This window comes from Pseudochaenichthys georgianus, chromosome 16 (assembly GCF_902827115.2).
Source record: "Pseudochaenichthys georgianus chromosome 16, fPseGeo1.2, whole genome shotgun sequence".
In the NCBI taxonomy this organism is placed as follows: domain Eukaryota; kingdom Metazoa; phylum Chordata; class Actinopteri; order Perciformes; family Channichthyidae; genus Pseudochaenichthys; species Pseudochaenichthys georgianus.
In genome coordinates this window covers 23,662,135-23,682,731 of record NC_047518.2, presented here as the reverse complement: position 1 = coordinate 23,682,731, position 20,597 = coordinate 23,662,135, and the positions used below count along the sequence as shown (strand labels likewise).

Here is a 20,597-nt window from a genome sequence, read left to right as displayed (position 1 = left end):
ACATTTATGCAGCTATTAAGTTGAATCATTGCTATATAAAGCTCTATGATGTTTTCTAAGTTGTGATGAAAACATATAACAATCTTTAGATGCAACATGTTACTATCTACAATTTTATATAATATACTTACATTATATATGTTAAAAATATTTAATTGTATCAGACTGTCAGCTATGCTAAGACTTAAACATTTTTTTTTATCAGCTGATAATCTAGTAAAAACATTTATATATATATATATATATATTTAATTATTGATATGTATGATATGATTGTATTTAATATGCGATTTCTTCAGCTAAATTGAAGTAACTAAACATGGTTTGATTTTGTATTTTTCTTGAAAGTGGTCAGGGATTTATTTTTCCCACATCAGTTTAAATGAGATGCTTCAGATAATTGTATACTAAAAGGATTAATTATGGCTTTTAAGGAATTTTAATGATATGATTGAAGACTCATGGATCCAAGCACGCTGTGTTGATGAAGATAAAACGGTTAATAGTAAAAAAACTGATTTATCATTACACTGTTTTAACTTGTTTAACTCGAGTGTCTCAGCTTACATCTCGATCTGATCCTGACTCTCCTACTGTTGTTTTTCAGGAACCGTTGATTGGTGTGCCTCAAACTCTGTAATGGAAAATCGTGGTGAGTACCAAGTTTCTCGCTGTGGCTTGTTAAGTGCAGTGTTAATGCTGTGGGGAGATCTGTAGATCCACTCATCTCTCTGTACATCCTATGTGTTTATGGGGTCTGTCTGCTCTGTGCACTTTCTATGAGCCACTCAGGACTCCAGCCGTACATCTTCTCCATCTCAGGGCCTAAGATGTGCGCCCTCCCAACGTTTGTCTTTTCAGGGGTTTGCTGTGGTTAGCATAGGTCTGTATGTTATGTCTGTTGCATAGGAGAGGGTTCAGTACATTTCTGTGAGGTTTTTATTTGACTTGGAGAATATGCGTTGTCCAACATGCTCTGAAAAGCAAAAAGGTTGTGTGTTGACCTTGATTTATGAGCACTGATTGTCTTTGGTCCACCATCACCTGTAGCTCTTCAGTTAAGCACTTCCTGTTTGTAAAACTAATCTGCCAAATAAGGGTAGTAAACTAAACCAATACTTCCTGTTGCTTCTTCATAATAAAAGAGAAAGACCACTTTAATGAAACTACAGCCAGCAGCCTCTAAGTTTAGCTTAGCTCCGTTTAACATTGAGACAAAATAGCCTTGCTTTGTCCTAAGGCAGTGCTTCTCAAAGTGTGGTCCGCAGACCACTGGTGGTCCGTGAGCGCCCCCTAGTGGTCCGTGAGTATATTGGTAACATTTCACATTTTAAATAAGTTAATTTAAGTTTCCGCACTCTCGCGGGAATATCTCCGCAATGGAGCGAGGTTAAGTTTCACTTTCGATTGCATGAAATAGCCCAGGGCAACACCTCCGTCACACATGTTGCCACCTGTTTGTACCATTTTCAGGCGATTTGTAATCTGTTCTAGAAAAACGATGTGTTTTTGGATATTTGTGGAGTTAGGTGGTCCGCGAGTGTTTTTTTATTGGTTAAGTGGTCCTTGGTATGAAAAAGTTTGAGAAACACTGTCCTAAGGGGACAAAATCTGCCAACTGGAACACAGGCTAACACACAATATCTTATTTATGTTCCTTTTCTTTTTTAAAGTTTCAAATATACTGATAATCTGCGAGTGGTATTCATGATTTCATCTAGCTCTTGACAAGAAAGTGTACTTTCCATAATGTGGATGAACAGCATACTAACATTAAGAAATAGCTTCCTGTTCACACGTGTTGTATCCCAGTCTTTTTTAACTTGCTTATCAAAGGCAATGTCCATGCAGATAAGCTGTTGAAACCACGTCCTCATGGGAAAAATAAGAAGCATATGTTAAGACGTTAAAAAGAACCCTATGGGACCTGCAACAGTGACACAGCTTCAGAGCGATATCCATAGGTTCCACACCCTGCCCATGGTGAACAGGGCTGTGTGTGTGTGTGTGTGTGTGTGTGTGTGTGTGTGTGTGTGTGTGCACGCGCGCGCATATACGTGCACGCGCATATACGTGCACGCGCATATACGTGTTTACCTGCTCAGTCTGTGTGCCTGCTGAAGTGGCCTGGCCCAGTCTGTTATCCAGGTCAGGCCAACAGGTTCTGGGCTCATGCGGATTGGCTCCGCTCTCTCTGGAAGCGGGCCCGGTGTGGAGGCTGTATTTGGGGCACAGGGAGAGAAAAAGGAACCCAGCCGAACACACTCGCTCTCCATCTTTAGACTGGCTCGAGATTAAGCCAATCACTCAGGAAACTCAGATCTATCGAGGCATAATGACACTGAATTCCTCTGAGGAGCAGTTAGACAAGCTTTTCTGAATACACAGAAATCTCAAAAGGAATCAAAGCAGTACTTCAGGGGTCCACTCTGTGCTCTCACTCTTCTTGTTCTTTAGAGAAGGCTGTCTCTTTCTCATTTCTGCTCACTATTCTAGCCCCAGCTCTCCTTGGCAAACATGTTTCAAAGTCTTGCTTATGACTGCAAAACTGTGATAAGAGACTTGAAGATGTGCATAAAATGCTGTCTGGAGGCATTAAGAGAGGTGAGCGGCATGATAAACACCCTCTGTTAGTTATGAAGAGCCCGTAGTAGTAGCTTAATATAAGCGTGCATGCTGGATATAGAAACCACAGCGTCTTCCTGTTCGTCAGAGTGACTAGTGATCCTTCGTTCCTCCTATTAACGAGCTCAGTGCCATAGTGGCTGCTGGGATTCAAGTCTGTTGTTGAAATGTTGAGAGGAAGCAGCATCTCAGACACCTTTTGACCTTTAAACAGCTCCCGCTAAAAGTCTCAGATTTTAAGTGACCTTTCTCTTGATTTAGGGCTGTGATTGAAATTGCCCCATTTTTCTTCAGCTCCATGCTTCACATCAAGACTAAATTGAGGTTTTTGTTTGTTAGGATGGATGCATTACTAATGTGCGAATGGCTTTTACAGACCCTCCCTTTTGTTCTCTTTGTCATCTCAGTGCTAAAAAGGTAAGAAAATAAGAAAATACTGACGCCAGTGTGCGGTAAATAATTGTTGTTCAGGGAACATAATGTGTGTTTTGATTTAAACTCTAGTTTATCAGTGTTAAAAAAATCCTTGCTCTCTGGAGACTCGCTGCACCACAATGGACATGCATTATTGTATGCACACATTGCACCACATACCACAGCACACACATTAAATTGAAAACATAACATGCTTTCTCTCAGGAATGGCAGGCATCTTTCAGTGAATGCTGACCTGTGAAACGAGCCAAGGAGGGAGGGTCAGGGAGCGAGGGGGAGAGGGAGTCCAACTCCTGGAGGGAGGGAAGGTCTTAAGGAGATTGCGGGAAGGAAGACAAGGGGGTGGACTGAACTGAAAGGCGTAGAGGACAAATAGTCGAGAGTAACACAGAGAAGAAGAACATACTTGTAGAGGAGACCTGGGGAGTTTGTGAAGGAGTTAGGCAGGTGCAGCTGTCCAGTGTAGCGTGGGTGTCCCTGGGTGCAGGACAGGTAGAGGCCCCTCGGGGGCTGGATCATGGGACAGAGCCTTCGAGTGGAGAACCCAGCTCAGGACCCACAACAACACAACAATGGCGGTGAGTTTACTGACTCACTCATGCACTCTGTGTGTACTTTTCACAGTTGTGTAGCAGTTACATGCATGGTTTGAAAGGAGTTGTGTGTTAAAGCAAAGAGGAGAGATAAGGGGTGGGGATTATGTAATCAAATTTGCCCCCACCTTCACCAACACCACTAGGAATGTTAAATCATAGGGATCACGTGGATGAATCTCAGCTGTGTTTTTACACTTGTGTGTTGCACACTCATTACAGTGAACTAGAGATTGTATTTTATCAGTAAGATTAAATATTAATAAATACATTTTATTTATTTATGGATTTGTGTAAATAGAGCTTGTGGCTGACTTTAATATTTTGCATAACTTTAGATTCATTCCTATTTTTTCTTTTCAATTTTTACAGTTTTTAATATTACAAAGTGTGTAGACCCGAAGCCCACACAGATCTTTCATTATAGATCTTGACCTTGGGTTTGACAAAGTAGAAAGTGGTGATTTAATATGACAGATTAAACTATTGTCTTACATTTCTTTCCCTCATACCTCAAAGGCTATTCTTTTGACCTGCTCCTACTCAGCTATTTTAAATGGTTGAATGATTTTAGTCCACAAAAGATTCCAGCACAGTGATCACAGCCCCTTTGTGTGCTGTCAATTAAGTAGATTACAATTCATAATCTGGTTTGGCAAGAGTAAGGCTTATTATGAGGTTGGAGGTATTTCCCAACCCTGTGAGTGTTGTGAGTGATCAGGAAGGCTTGGCCAGCAGCTTTGGCTGAAGGCTGCCTTTATAACAACAGTCTCCTTTAACCACATGCTCACCTGACCAGGCCCGACATGACTCATCGAATTATGAGGTTAGTGTGAACTCTGGGTCTGAGTGGTAGGTGTGGCTTCAGGATGGGGGTACGTCAGAGGGACACACACACACACACACACAGTGTCACGGCCCGTCCACACAGCGGCTTTGGAAAAAGCTTGCCGGCGGGCGTGTCTGAAAATCGACCAACAACCAATCACATGAATCTCCCGCCCCTGACACACAAGCAGCGGTTTGATTGGCTAGAGCTTGTACTGGCATATGATTTGATTGGCTGACGCTTCCACCGAAAGCTTCAGAAGCTTCAAAAGTTGAACATTGCTCACCTTTTGCAGCCTGAAACGCCAGGAAAGCTCCGCTCTGCTTCCCACAATGCAGTTCGGCGAAAATGTGACGTCACCCCATTCAAAGTGAATGGGCAGAAGCGAATTGGAAGAAGCTTCCAACGCCGCTGTGTGGACGGGCCGTCACACACCCCCATGCTTCCTGACCGGTATGCCTTATCTTGGCAGAGCTGCTGATTACAGAGCAGGACCATTAAAACCCAGATTATTGGATGTAATATGTTCACGATATCTAGATGTTAAAAAATATTATTTGTATTTACTTTGAAGCAGCGCTGTGTTTATGAGCAGTTTTGTTGTTGAGTTTGAGGGGAAATAGGTTGTCTTTGTTCTCGGTCACAGAGTCAGGGTGGAGTGCCATTTCCTCCCTGTGTTTCCAGGCTGTTCCCCCCGCCCCCCCAGCCCCCTTTTCCCATAACTCCTGTACTCGTTCTCCCTTTTTGTGGCTCTTTTTGACCCTTTCCTCCCACTCCCATACACAGCTGTAGTGCCACCACACACCAGACCACTTCTCACTACAGCTGAAACAATGACATGTAAGGAAGAGTTTTCTCTCTCTGTATCTGTGAGAAATAATTGCAAGTGGATTCACAGCTCTCTTGGGTGTGATCATTGAATCGGACGTACTGCACTTTTTTTCTTTTTTCTCTTTGTGTTGGTGGATTGACACTTTATAATCGGACGTCCATGGTTAATGTACAAACCTAAGAACATGGTCGTTCATCTTCGTCAAATAGATGGCTGCTGCATGTGCTGAGTCTTCTGTAATCGTGGTCTCTGCAGCGCCCTGTGGAGTGTGCAGCTCTTCCTGCTTCACTGCCTTCAGCTGAGCCACTGTGTCAGAGGCTCCTGTGACGGAGCAGTCTGCTGTGTGAGAACCTCAGTTCTGGATCACAGGCGGCCTTAGGCAATGCTTAATCTGGATGCTATGACAGCTGGTCTGAATCCTCAGATTTCTACCTCGCAAAGATAAGCTGGATTTCCTTCCATGGTGTGGACATATCTATTGAACCGGGAGCCTCCCCGCTGCGGTTTCGAACAGCTCTCTGGAACTTGTCCGTCTTGTATTTTCTGTTGGGACATATATAGGACAGCTGATTTCCATGCTTCCTCATGGCATGCTGTTTAAAGTCCCTCCACCATGGAAGCTGGACACCTAACACCCCTCTTCCAGGTAGACTAGTATCTTTGTTTTTTGGCTCTCCAGGACATTACAACAAAGCCTCATTTTTAAATTGGTCCATGAATTCAAACGGTTTATACTTAAATGTTTTTTTCATTTATACAAATGTCCTACTTTTAAACACTGTAAGCATTTGGTTCAAATGTTACCCCGCCAGCAGCATTGAGGTAGCCTTGTGCAGCAGCGGTTAAAGACTCTGTCCTTCAGCTGCAAAAATGGGTTTGAATCCTGTGTCAGCAACTGTCCACAATGCTAAAATGTCCCTTAGCAAGATACTGAAACCCTGCCAGCTTCAGGAAAGCTTGTCTGTAGCTAACCCCGCCGCGCCTGCTGTGTGTGTCAAACACAGTTTCTTTCCAGAAATGATATTATTGATGTTTCCACATTCTTTATTAGACGGCTAATCATGCCACATAGGTGTTGTGTGAGAGCACAGTGCTGTGGGAATCAGACTTCCAGGAGGGGACATCCTGTGTGTGCCTGAGACTGGATGTTTTAAATCTCTCTCCACTGGTAAATATTATGTCTGCTGAGTGCAGCAGCTGCAGCCTTGGAAGAGCTAACGTGTTAAACTCTCTGTGAGCTCAGCACCCTGTCAGTGTGCCTGTCAATCACAATATGTAACCACGACGGCACAATGCCATTAAATGGAGTATCATAAGCCTTAATGGCATTTCATAATCAGCGTTCTTCTTCACGTTACTCTTCTTGACAGCGAGCTGCATGCGTAGGTCATGGCTGCTACTACATTCTGCTACTGTACGGCTTCCATGTGTGAGTCTCTCTCCACTACAGTGGCACTGAGGGCTGAAAGGCTGATAAGGCACTAGTCTCCATCCAGCCAAGGAATGTGAGCACTTGACAGTGAGAGATCTTGGCTGAACGCCAGCGTCAGACCTCTCCCGTTAACTGTGGATATGTGGAGGAGTCTATGAGCTCTCAGCATCACCCTGCCAAAGCACACGCAGTCCCCGAGAACTAACAGCTAAAGATAATAACAGCCATTATGAGCACGGCAGGAGATGAGCTCAATTCCTCTCAGAGTATTGTGACTGCTGCTGGATCTCGACTCTTATTTTGCACATCTTTTCCTGCATCTTGTTTTAGGCTACAACAAATGTGGTTAAAAAAGTTAGACTTAGAGCCGCCCTATATCTCACCTGGTAGAGCTGCCCGCCCATCGGTGTGTCATCCCCTCTGTCTCTTCAATAAAGGCCCTGGTGGCCCAAAAATATATGAAAAAACGTATATAAAAACACTTCGATATATGCTTTTCTTTCAGATGATGAAGCTGAGCAGCACCACGGCACTATGGTGGGAGAGACGGACAGCACGGGGGACACCACCCCTCCCCCAAAGCGTAAGGGAAAGTTCTCCACCCTGGGCAAGATCTTCAAGCCATGGAAGTGGCGGAAGAAGAAAAGCAGCGACAAGTTCAAGGAAACCTCCGAAGGTCTGTGGCGTCATTGTGTCCTTTATCAACGGTCGTATCAGTGACATTCAGTTTTCAGCTAAATGCCTCAATGCACGTGTCGCTGCCTGAATGTTACAGGTTGCTTTGGCTCTCGTCATGTGATCAGCTACAATAAGACAATAAGCTGCGAACAAAACATCCTGTTTAAACGACATCTTTGAATTCTGGCGCATGAGGTCAGATTTAAATTTGACTGATTTGACTGCATTATTTTCTCCTCAAAAAGAAAACTGTGTTTTAATAGGGCTGCCAGACTTCCCTCGTAGATAATTCATGGAAAATGTATCAAAAAGCTAACACTTTTACCATAAAGTCTAAGAGTTTCTTTTCTTTTCTTGACATTGCACGTTCTGGGATTGGACTATACACGCATGGCAATGCTGACAGGATTTATTGTGCAGCCCTGGTGTGTAACGTAAAAACTGTTTTTTGACGGCAGAACTGGAGAGAAAGATGTCGACGAGGCGTACGCGGCAGGAGCTTATAGAACAGGGGGTGCTGAAGGAGGTCCCGGACAATGGTAAGAGTGCTTTTGTAATCCAGCTGTATCTGACATCACACCCACACACCACGGTACACTCAGAGTTCAGAACATAATGGAAGGAACACTGACCTCCAAACCAGCAGGTGTCCAAGACATATTCAAAATAAAGGCAAATGTACTTTCACCTTGCTGTTTTTCAATGTAATATCTGTTTAAAATGGCATGCCACTCTCCAGCGCTGAGGAAAAGTGGAACGCATTGTGCCCTGCAGCAGAATTGCTTTGAGAGGGGTGTGTGCAAGCGTAATGCCGGCCCCGCTGTTGCAGAAGCCCATTTATTAAACCTACAGCTGCTCCTTCACCACACCAACAAACACACTGTCTACACACACCCTCCTGTTTTACTGCTGAACAGGGCTGTAAACTAAAAACGATTTGAATTACCAAATAATCTGTTATTTTCTTATTTGTATTACTTATTATAGGTATTATAGAATATCAGAAAATGGGTCCAATAACATTACCTCAGGGCCCAAGGTGTCCTCTTTGAATAACTCGATCGTAAACCAATAGGTAGTTAATAAAGTAAATAACCAGAGAGCAGTCAAAAATCCTCACATTTGAGAAGCCAGAACTAACATTTTATTTAGCATTTTTAGATGGGGAAATTACCTAAAGGAAGTTGATGTTAATCATTTTATGGATTAATCGACTTATCGTATCATACTTCTGTTTTATCATAGGCTCAAGAGGGAGAGAACACCCCAAAAGTATTCGATAACATCAAACAAGGCCTTTGGCAGTTTAAACAATTTGAATAATTTAGATGAAATAAACATTTTGTGTTTGGTTTTCTTTCCAGAATAATCATTTATAGCTGTATTTTCACAAGACATATGTTCTTCTGAACAACTTTTTTCCGAAGCAGATACAGCAAACTTGAAGCAGCACTACGTGAAGAACGGCCACACGCTGCCTGTTAGTGTGGGAGGAGGAGGAGGAGGAGGAGGAGGAGGAGGAGGAGGAGGAGGAGGAGGAGGAGGAGGAGGCAGCAGGAGTCCATGCAGCCAGGGCAAACCCCCCTCAGAGTCAGACTTTAGGAAGAACCCAGCCTGGCTCGCCCAGCCAGACGACCGCAGAGTCCACTCTCCCTCGGACGGGGAGCGCCGGGGGGCTCCAGGCTCCAGGGGCATGGGACTGCATGAAGATGTTCGCAGAGGGGGGGGAATGGGGCCACGTCCACACGTAGACGGCGAGTGGAAGCCCAACATGGTCTGGCAGGGGCAGATGGAGGAGGGCCGGCGCGGAGGCAGACTCCACCCAGAGGACGCCCAGAAGAGGCCCGGGCTGCAGAAGGCCCCCTCGGAGGATGGACGGAGGAGTCGGCCTGCTGAGGCCGACTGGAAGCCCACCCTCCCCCGACATGCGTCTGCTGAGGAGGGCAGGGCCCGCAGAGGTGAGGCATTTCCAGTATTTTTGGGTACAATTTGTTATCATGAAGTCCATCTTAAAGGTCTCCTATTATCCCAATTTTAGGCATATATTATAGTTCTCAGATAATACAAATATATAAAGAACATGTCTATGAAGTGTTACGCTCAAAATACCAAACAGATTACCCATTCTAGCCATACCCCTCTATTTCAACCCTCTGAGAGAAGTGCTGATTCTGGGTCTGAAGCTTTAAAAAAAAAAAGAGGGGGGAGCTTATGGCTGTTCATGCAGGAGAATTCTACCCAGATACACAGCTAAATGCTGCCGTGATTAAATGCCATATCATGTTCAAAACCACATCAAGGGTTATTTCTGAAGCAGTATAGAGCACAAATGCTTTTTCTCTTGCGGGTTTACCACAACGTGAGTACCTTTTTTATCTCCTGCTTCTTTACACATACTCTCTCCTCCAGCTCTGAGTGTTAGCGATGCTTGCTAATGTAAACAAAGACCATATTACTTACAAAACACATCGGGCATTGTTTCTGATAGCAACGTTTCTGATTGGGCCGTGGGCATAAAGCCAGCCCACATTCTCGATATTACGTCATATCGGCAGGAAATCTGGATCAGCTCCGTTGTACCCCCGTTTTTAGAGATTTGGGTACGGAGGAAAAGAGAGGGCTTTATTTTCCAACACTTTTTGAGTTCCCTTACAAACCGGGGACACATATTTATGTATAAGAGACATAAAAAAGTGCATTTTGCATGATAGGAGACCTTTAAATAATCCTCACTGTAAAGTCAAAGATAAGGTGTTCTACAATTTGACCTCTTTCACACATCCTTAATGATAGTAGGTGATTCATCAGTCCACTCACTCATACTGTCACTCTCCTGCTTATGTGCTGTCCTGCCAGATATAGACAGGCTCCTGTCGGCTCCCAAGGGCCCTGCCCCAGCTACGCTTCTTATTCAGGAACATGAGGGAATAGCTCGTCCTTTCCTCTCCTCTCCTAATTAATGTGGCACCATCACTTTACACATTATTAACGCTAACACTGTCAGCCCTGTGATAATTGGGGAAGAGCCATAGCTAATTGATTTGACTAAAACACTAAACTTTGAGAAATAACAGTGCTTTTGGATCCAGTTATCATTTATCTGACACATGAATCGCTTCTGTACCTGTGTTCAGCAGTACGTTGATAAGATGAAGAAACCTTAATTATCCACATGTGGAACATTGGTTGCAACATAATATAACATAATGCATCATATTGAACACGCCAATACAGAACTACTATTAGAAAAGAGAGTTATTTTTCAGATATGCAGGTGAACAGATATTTTCTCCCACTTTCCTTCATGTGTCCCTGCTTGTCTCTCTTCTCTCTCACCTTGTATTTTCCTTTTTTCTCTCTCTGATGCTGATTTTCTCTCTCCCACTCTCTTTCTATCTTTATCACATCTCCTTCTTTCTGTCCTCATTTTTCTCTCTCTCTATTCCTCTGTTCTTCATGTTCACTTCCTCTCTTCGGTATTATTTCCTCTTTGGTTATGTGATGTGATGCCACAGTGATAAAGGCTATTCTGTAAATAAATAACCCTGCACTTCAGATCTGTGGCTTTGAGGAATGGGGTGGGAGCAGCATCAGCAGCGTGGGGGGGGGGGGGGGGGTTTGGTGGGGTTTGGTGCTAATTGCAGTCGCCCACTCTGTTTATCTTCGCCGCTGATCCCTAGATAATGCAATTCTCAAACAAGTGCTATCACAGGGAGCGCTTCTGAGTGTTGAAGCAGCAAAAGAATTAGCTTGCTGCTCAGTCTCTGTACTGAAACATGAAGAGAAATATTTCATAATGAGATTTAAATGCCTACCATGTGGAATAGTGTGTGTATTAAAGCTGGATACAGATGTTAAAATGTTACTGCCACTTTTGTCCAAATTTCCCCAGAATACTATTGTAGTGAATGACCTATTTTTGTTGTGTTTTCAGAGTCAGACAGCCATTTTGTCCCCGACCCCGAAGCCCTGCGGGACGCCCTGCAGAACACCCTGCGTGAACCTCTGCCACCTAAACACTCTGTCATGCCTCCAAAATGGCTGATGACCTCCGCCCCCGAACCTGGAGGCAAGGGTTCACCCCGCACCTCATCCAACCACCCCGCAGGCCAGTACTGCTCTCACTCGCCCGTGGCGCCCAAACCTGTCCGGTCCATCTCTTCTGCAGGGACGTCCACTCAGCAGTCCTCAGGTGGAACCCTGACCTCCACCTCTCATGGCACCAAGCAGCCCCCTCTGCCCCCTCCCAAGCCTGTGAACAGGGGAAATGCCCCCATGCTGGGTAAGTTCTGCTCAATTGCAGATGATGAATATCAGTAAATATCCCAGTTCTAACTAGTATTGAGTCTATTTTCTATCCTTTTCATACCCAGTTCTACCATGTACTTTTTGCATGCAGTCTTTCAGGTGTCCTTTGATTAATTTGCGACATGATTGGCCCCCTACTGCAGTAGGCTTATAATGCGGTGTTTTTAAATATATGTTATCATTCATCAGCGGTGGTGATGGTATTTTACAAAGCGGGATTTTTGTATTCACATGATGGGAATCACATAAAGTATAATAAGTAAAAAATTATTTTAAAAAAAGGCATCAAATGCAATACTCCATTAGTAGTGCTATCATTAAAGTACGTTTTATTGGTATTGTCACTTGTATCCAACGATAGCCACGCCTAGATGGAGGGTATCAACATGATCCCATGAACCAAACATCAACCGTCAAGTATACATGATAAACACTAAAGTATTTGCTCACTAAGCATGTCATTTTCCCACTGGCGAAAACATTTCTCATTCATTCATGAGTCAGTGCACAACTGATGGCAATGAGAGTCTTTTAAAGAAGTTAGCTACACACACACTTCCTGTCCTGTTAATGATTGTCTGCGCAGCTTGAAGAGCTTTTCCCCTGCTAATTCGTTATTACGCCTGGACTGCTTTTAGCTGCAACTTCTCCCCAGAATTTACACTCCGAAGATAACGGACTCTTGTGGCTGTGGGAAGCTGCTCACACAGTTGCGGTGTGCTGGTTGTTGTTGTTGTTGTTGTTGTTGTTGTTGTTGTTGTTTACTGTGGGTTTGTCTCATCTGGGATCTTGCATTTATTCCCACTTGGGCAAGGCTGTCTGCTTTGATTCATTTGTAGCTTATTATCAGCATCTGATGAATTGATGAATTGTGGTCCCTTAAGCTGATGGGCACATGTTGTCATGCCTGAAGATGAGTCTGTGTGATAGCTTTTTCTTTAGTTATAATACGCTGTTTCTCTCGTATGTCATTTTATCAGCTAGTCATGTGACCTGTCACAAAGGGAAACATGTTGCTTGTTGTCTCTTGAGGCTGTTTGGTTGTAGCTTGGAAACATGTTCAGCTTTAACAGCTTTGGACTACATAGAGCAGGCCAACAAGAAATCCAATTTAGAGAACAGAAGTCCTTATCTTAATGGAGTTGACTTAAATTCATAACTAAATAATCTTTTAAAAGTAATTGCTTAACATTTTGGAAAGCTACATCCTGGAGACACTTGGCTAAGCACAACGTGTTGTTTTACATTTTAGTTTTTGTATGCATGAAAGAGATTAGAAATGATGTGTTAATAAAAGCTGGTAGGTCATTTGTATGAACATAGTTAAGCTAAGCTAAGGTGTTCCTGGTGTTGCTTCATATTAAACCAACATTAGACATACCTGTGGTATCGACCTTTTGATCTTTTTTGGCAGGAACACAAACAAAACATGTTTCCCACAATATGGGGCTATTTTTCAATAGATTGATGATCATGTAGGGCCCTCCTTCAGCGCACTTTATCCATACATCAACATATACAGTACCACCATATTGCAGCTAATGAAAGACTCCCGCTGAAGGCCTCCGTCTCCTCCCTGTTAGTCTCCGCCCTGCAGGGGGGAGAGAACGCTCAGCTCCCTTTCTACTGGTCCTGCTGGAAGCGAGAGTGCGACTACGATGTCTACCTGTCGCTGCCCGTCTACCTGTGCCGGCGGGCCGGAGGCCTGCGCTCAGGTAAAGGATGCCCTCTGGGGTCTCTGTGGCCAGGCTGCCGTGCTTGGAATGCCTCGTCCAGAGTCTGCGTTCTTCATCGTGTCGCGTCGTCTCTCGCTCCCAGCATACCCCCCCCCCCCCCCCAAATGCGTTTTTACCTGGCCTTGATTGCTTTTCTTTGGATGTGGTATGTAGGAGCCGCATGCACATAATGAGCTGATCATGAGTGCTGGGTGCTTTGTGTACATGAGAACCAACTTCTGTGTGAGCGAGCGATCGAATGTTGTTGATGCTTTACTCTCCTATTCGGCATGTGAATGAGGGAGAGCCTTTAGCGGGTTCCCGGTGTGGCCTTCAATGCGTCAAGTGAATTTCAAAGTGCTAATCCACTCAGCTCTTGCTCAACCGGGATGGTTGGATGGATATGAATGGAGGGGCTAAAGGGCTCTAACACAAGGGGTTGACTTAATTTAAAAAAGGAAGATGTAATCCAGTCTACTGCATGTTTAAAGTCTGGTGCCACTGAACTCTTATTATATCTCAGTAGCACGGCTATGGCTTTTAACAATGATGTGGCTTCAAAGCTAATCTACAGCGTTTTAATAATTGTATAGCAAATATTCAACTGTGCATGCTAATGATTATAGACTTTTGTTTAGGAGCTTTGCACTTTCAAGATGCTCATAAACAAAACAAAGTGGCAGGTCAAGAGCATGTAGGCTGTGTGTGTATCTTCTTCGTCTGTGTGACCTGGGGCACATGCTGCATACTGGTGTGTTGGGGGCAGTGCGCGCATTCATGTTGACACAGTCATGTGATCTCAAACACTGTATGTATGTGCGCAATAATGCTCAGTCAGACATGTAACCCCAGTATTTTTATTTGTTCATGTGTATTCTGTCATGTTGGGTACATCAAACATGAACAGCTGATGCATGTGCTCTCATGTGACAGCAGCAAACTGAATAGAAAAATAAGAGGCCTGCAAGCAAGTCATTCACATCTAGCGCTGTATAAAGGCCATTGAAGAATGTATTATTATTATTATCATAGTAATGAACACTGAGCCGGGACTGGGGGGGGAAATCTGGAGAAGACATTTTCTAAACAGAATTTTAAAAAACATATAATCACCACATTTTCATGAGCGTCTGGTTTATGAAGAGCCATAGCTGTGAATTGGACGTATTCAGAGGAAAACAACATACTGATATGTATGAACAAAGTTTCAAATTGCTTCTTGTAAATTAATCATCTCAGACAATATTCAAACATTTGATCATCTTAGAACGTACCCCCTTCTCCTCCTCCAGCTTCATACTTCTTTATAGTTATGTTTATTTACCTTCAATGGCCTTTATCCGCTCTCTCACCGTCAGGCCTTAGCTGTAACTGTCTTGCTTTATGGCTTCATGTTTTAACTGTTTGTCTATGTGCAGGTGACTTCACCCAAGCCACTGGAGGTGCCAGTCTTGTGCCAGCCAAGCCCTCTCCCCCCATGCCTCCTAAGAGGACCACCCCCGTCACTAAGCGCAACACGGAGGACCCAAACCATCCCATCATCCCCTCCCCGCTTTCTATCGAGGACCACAGCCTCTCTATGGGCTTTCAGCTGCCTCCCCCTCCTGCCTCCCCTCCCCTTCCGACACACAGACCACCTTCACCTCCCCGCCAACAGATACACTCCCACCACCTCCACCATCAGCACTCCTACCCCCACCCGCTGCCCCAGCCCATACCCATGCTGTTTGACCCACCCAGCCCCACCAATGACTCCCCTCAGCGCCCTGCTCCCGTCCCGTTGCACATCATGATCCAGCGGGCGCTGTCCAGCCCCGGCCCGGCTCAGCCGCATCCTGACGGGTCGCAGCGCGCACACACGCTGCTGTTTGACACCCCTCCGGACTACCAGGCGGGGCGCCCCCTTCCCGTCAGCATCCAACCACTAAAACTGTGAGTTTCTCAGTGTCAGGGAATCATTTCCATAGATGTTTACCTTTTGCCCTCTGACGCAGATGCCCCACCTTGGGCAGCATGCTATCTCCCTTAAGGAGGGGCTGCCCTAGCATTTTGTTGTTGTTACCAGTTTGTGACCGGGCAATTCTCGGTCAGAGATAGTTATTGTTGTGGGACACCTGGAACACATCCTTCTCGGGTGTAGATGACCCCGAGCCATAAGCGACAACAAATGTGATTCAGTGTCCTCAGCTGTTTAGTCTATCTATTGAAGAATGATGATTATTACCCTCTGAACTAGTTAAAACCTGGAACTACAGGAGGGGTCTTCAGAATTGATCGTGGCATCTCAACCGTGTGGTCAACCCGTGGCCCGTGACATGTCTTGTGAATTCTCCGGCCAAAGTTCCAAATAAACCGTCAGTGTTTGCCATCAAAGCTCCAGCTCTCCTCGTGTCTCTCTGAGTCCTGACTCCAATTGCTTCAGAAGTTTCCCCCACACTCAGACTCAGTACATGATCATGTAAATTCACTAGGTGACAAAGAAAAAGAGCAGAACAGTTCAAGGCGTCTACCTTCATGAGATCCAGCCAGGCATGAGACAATAAGCATCCTAAAGAAAACCCTTCCCTGATCATAGCAAAGTCAAGTACAACTATAAGGTTGGGATAAGACTTCTATAAGACTTCTATAGTACAGCTATAGTTCATTATGTTGAAGGTTGGATACCTACATCTTGAATTGGTCAAATCAGTTAGTCATGTTTAAGTGCTTTTATTAGTAAAATACCCCAAAACAGATGCTTCATCCGTATTCTTTATGTGTAAATCTGTTATATTTTCTCTTTCCATTAGATCTGAAGATGACTACTCAGATGAGGAAGAAGAAGAAGAAGATGAGGAAGATGATGAGGAAGAGGAGGAGTACGATGGGGAAATCCCACAGCCAGAGCTAGAGCCACGGAGTCGCAGATGCTTTGTCGGAGACGCCGGTGTTTGCGTGATCCCGGGGGGAAGCAGCAGCGAAGAGGATGAGGAAGAGGAAGGAGAGCATGGCATGCGTCGGGAGGACAGCGACTCAGATGGCCCTGTGCTTTATAAAGATGAAGACTCAGATGAAGATGAGGAGGATGAACCCCCAATTAGTAAGCATAATGATGTTTTATGACATATAAACATGATGTACTGTTTCAAGAGCTTTGTCGTTCACACCTCACCACATCTCTTCTTGGTTCTTCCAGGCGCCCTGGCCAGCAGGGTCAAGAGGAAGGACACCCTGGCTCTGAAGCTGAGCAACCGTCCATGCGCCCCAGAGAGGGACAGGTTTGCCCAGGACAGGAGCAATAGAGAGGACCAGCCTCCAGGACAGACCGGCCTCACCTGGCAGAGCAGGGAGCAGTGGGATGCCATCCGCACACAGATCGGCTCTGCACTCACTCGGTAAAGACAGACGGCACCAAACTTGCAATTGTACCCTTAAAACTGACAATAGTGAATGTGCATTTCGTGAAGAAATCTACAGATCATTTCTTAGATCTCTGTCCTACTTATTGCCTGAATGACAAAGTAATGGAACTGTTTAAAAATAGTCCCTTCTCTTGTTTTACTATTTCAGGCGACTAAGCCAGAGACCCACTGCTGAGGAGCTCGAGCAAAGAAACATCCTTCAGCGTTAGTATCAAAGCTTTCTTTCCTTCTCAATTGTTGTTATCCATTACAAAAATCAGTTTTGAGTGTGCTGTTCTTAAGCTTGTTGGACTTTAGTTTTGTGGGGTTTAACAATCATTACAGCTCAATTTGGACTGATGATTTGTCCATGAATGAATTGTTTATGTAAATAAGCATTTTATACATGCAACAACATCCACTTGAAAAGACTATTTGAAATGCGTATTGAGCTTGAGATGTCTAATTTTAGAAACGATTTGTCTTTACCTTTGTAGCACATGAAGTCAGGCTTTCATGCAGAAACTAAATAAAGCTCTGTTGTCTGTTGTCCTTCCCTCTTTTTCCAGCTAGAAATCGGTCTGACAGACAAGCGGAGGTTAGAGAGATCAAACGGCGGCTGACCAGGAAGGTGAGGTGAAACCCTAAAAAAAACAGACGTTCAAGAGTCAAACCATCTATAGTGCTTGATACTAAACTGACATGTGTTTTTATAGCTGAGTCAAAGACCCACAGTTGCAGAACTACAGGCAAGAAAAATCCTGCGGTTCCACGAATATGTGGAAGTCACAGATGCCAATGATTATGATCGGAGAGCGGAAAAGCCGTGGACCAAGCTGACTCCGGCTGACAAGGTCTGTTTACTGTGTCCAGCAAACACTTGATCTCTCAGCAGTGGACTGTGTTTTACATTTGATCAACATCAAAGAGCAATGTTTAGCATTTTTCCTTTTGTTCACGCCACCTCCCTCTTTCCTGACATCCAGGCGGCCATCAGGAAGGAGCTCAACGACTATAAGAGCACTGAAATGGAGGTGCATGAAGAGAGCAGGATCTACACGAGGTATACTTTCAACAGAACGATCTTGACAATTACAATCCTTTTCGACTTCAGTCCTGGTTGACTTGGCGACAACTGTGGTTACCGTGGTAACAGCGAGTGGGCTTTAATACTACAGCAAATACTCTGTGTGCAGCTACTGTGTCAGAAGTGCAGCAGAAAAGCAACTGGTGTATCTGTCTACACAAAAACACACATATTGCTCATACTGTTTCAATAAAGAACAGAGCCAATCTGATTCCACAGTTCACACGGGGGAAGTAGTTTTCGTCAGATGAAAGGGAAACATTAAATGGAGTTACCCTGCTAAAAGTCAGATGATTTCTGCAACTCCTTTTCTGTAAGCTCACAGAAGCACAGCTGTTTCTTCTTGGACCCATACTCCCTGCCATGCTAAAAAGGATTTCTGCCATGTTGTCTAGCGACCATAAGGTCTCCAGACGAATGATTGATCTCGGCACTTTCCTCAGTGACATTGTGTTTCCTGTGACTATTTCACAGTAAAAGCCACTTTGTTTGTCACCTAGACACTTAATGTCCCCGAATAGTGATTTTGCATTACAGTAACTGGATACAGCGTTAACACAGAAGAGTAAACAGTGGGGCAGATATAATTAGGATAGTTTTTTAAAAAATCATTCATTTAAACCTGGATTGCATGCATCATGTAAATCCCTTCTGCATAGGAAGTTAAATCAAATGCAGCACAGGATTTTCAGATCCTGATGCCAACAATTAAACCTACTCTATAGATAGATGACATAATCTAAATACATGGAATGGCTATTGCTGATCATAACAAATAATGATCATAAACAATATTAACAACAGGGTTCAATTTCATGGAAATACTGAGTAAGTATTATAAATATAAAGGTTTGTTTCTTATGAAATCTCTTTGTTTTGTTTAGGTTTCATCGGCCTTAGCCCCCTTCTCCTCTTTGTGGATTATGAAGCACTTAAGATCTCTGCGTGGCCAGAAGCTGCTCCCTATGCAGACAGATCGCCCTTTTACATTTCCCGAATGTACTGTACAGATTATCAGGGAAAGCCTAGAACTGACTAAAAACAAGAAATGCTTCTTGCTTGCCCTCCATCGCCCTCCCACTACATTGCTTTGACTGAACTGAGGTGGTGGCGGTGGTGGTTGGGGACCAGATGCAGTATTTATCCCGGACAACAGGGGGAACCACGTGCCAATGAAGGGGGAAGTGGCGGAAGACCTACAGGGCTGACTCTGCTGTTGTGTGGTACCCCTCGGGGACTGGATCTAGTTACAACCTTTAACGCGGCCTCATTCTGTGTTGCCTTTTTTTTCTTCTTTACTGTATATGGAAAAGCTAACTCATCTTGTTAATGTAATAACACACAATAATAATAGTAATAATAACGACCATAATGATGATGATGATGATGACGATGATGATGATTCATAACACTCCACACAGTAATAATAGATGAGAGAGAAGCGGCTGCAGCGACGAAGACTGGGTTATTCTGTTATAGGACTGGACATCTCTGGGATATTGTGTGTTTTATATAAATTGTGTACAGACTGCTATTGTTATACCTTAGAATGAAACTTGGAAAGATCTTATTACGAAATAGTCTGTAATGCACAAGATATTTTATATTGTAACTTTGATCACATGAGTAGTGACCGCTTTTATTTGAGCCTTTTTTTAATGTTTATTTGGCTTGCCTGTATTTATGGTTGTGATGTGAGGTGGCCATTTAAGCGTTAATATAGTACAAGGTGCCGGTCAGGAGGCTGGTTGGTGTTTTTATCTGTGCCAACTTACTCGATGCCTAAAGGACTAAAGAAAACTGGTTTTCATATCACTGATTTCTGCAATTCACTGCATGAGCCAACACAGAATCCAATGCTGTTGGATCTGGACCTTTTCTCTTCATTTATACTTTTTTATGAGTTTTTGTACTTCCCTTTAAAGGTCAAACATGCAATGCAATCTGTAGCCATTTTGAATAAGGTGATGCTAGTATGGTCTATACTAGAAGTTTAATGTAAGTTACTGTGCGTGTAGATCAGGGATTTATCAAAACAAATCAGAAAATATATAAACGGTTAACAGGGAGTCATTTTGGCTGGAACATTTTGAAACTGCAGAAGTGTTTTATCTTAAGTTGTTGTCTGGCCAGTAGCTTACAGGGTTGTTCATGCTGTGTACAGGTTGATATAGGTTTAACCGATGCTTGTGTATATCTTGTCTTCCTTTCATTTGAAAATACATTTTAAATATAAAAGTAATATAGGTTGCTATTTTTTTAAGCACAACATATTAGTTTATGATTAAATGCTACAAGAATGGGAATATGAAAGAATACCTTTTCTGTCAAATTAAGTTCCTTTTTAATTGAATGTGGAATTGTACGGACTGACAGTTTTCTTTTTGATTGTAAATAGTCACATCTGGATCTAATTAAAAACCTTACAAATCCTTGACATCTCTAGTCAATGACTGCACCTGGCTCTTAAATCACAGACCTGTCTTACCTAAAGATGGGTTCATGTGGAGATTTATAGGGGAAATAAAACCTCTAAATAAGAACATGAGGCTGCAGCGACACCTGGTGCCAAGGTACAGTAATTTCTCACTGTTGTGATGTATTCTAGAGATAATGCATCTTAAGAGGTCTAGACGAGGAAACTTGTAATACATTTGATTTGTAAAATATACATCCTCATGGT

The 20,597-nt window shown here is 43.7% G+C and overlaps 1 protein-coding gene across 1 annotated transcript; it reads left to right on the top strand.

Annotated features, from left to right (window-relative positions):
- Positions 1–5,374: 5,374 nt before the first annotated feature.
- phactr4b (phosphatase and actin regulator 4b) lies at positions 5,375–20,346 on the top strand. Its single transcript, XM_034102301.2, is given in 15 exon segments — positions 5,375–5,895; positions 5,898–5,960; positions 7,252–7,422; positions 7,883–7,963; positions 8,852–9,382; positions 11,359–11,706; positions 13,316–13,447; positions 14,866–15,379; positions 16,237–16,526; positions 16,623–16,821; positions 16,997–17,052; positions 17,397–17,458; positions 17,544–17,681; positions 17,814–17,890; positions 18,799–20,346. Coding segments are annotated over 15 exon segments (2,799 nt in total). The 5' UTR covers positions 5,375–5,774; the 3' UTR covers positions 18,815–20,346.
- The last annotated feature ends 251 nt before the right edge of the window (positions 20,347–20,597 follow it).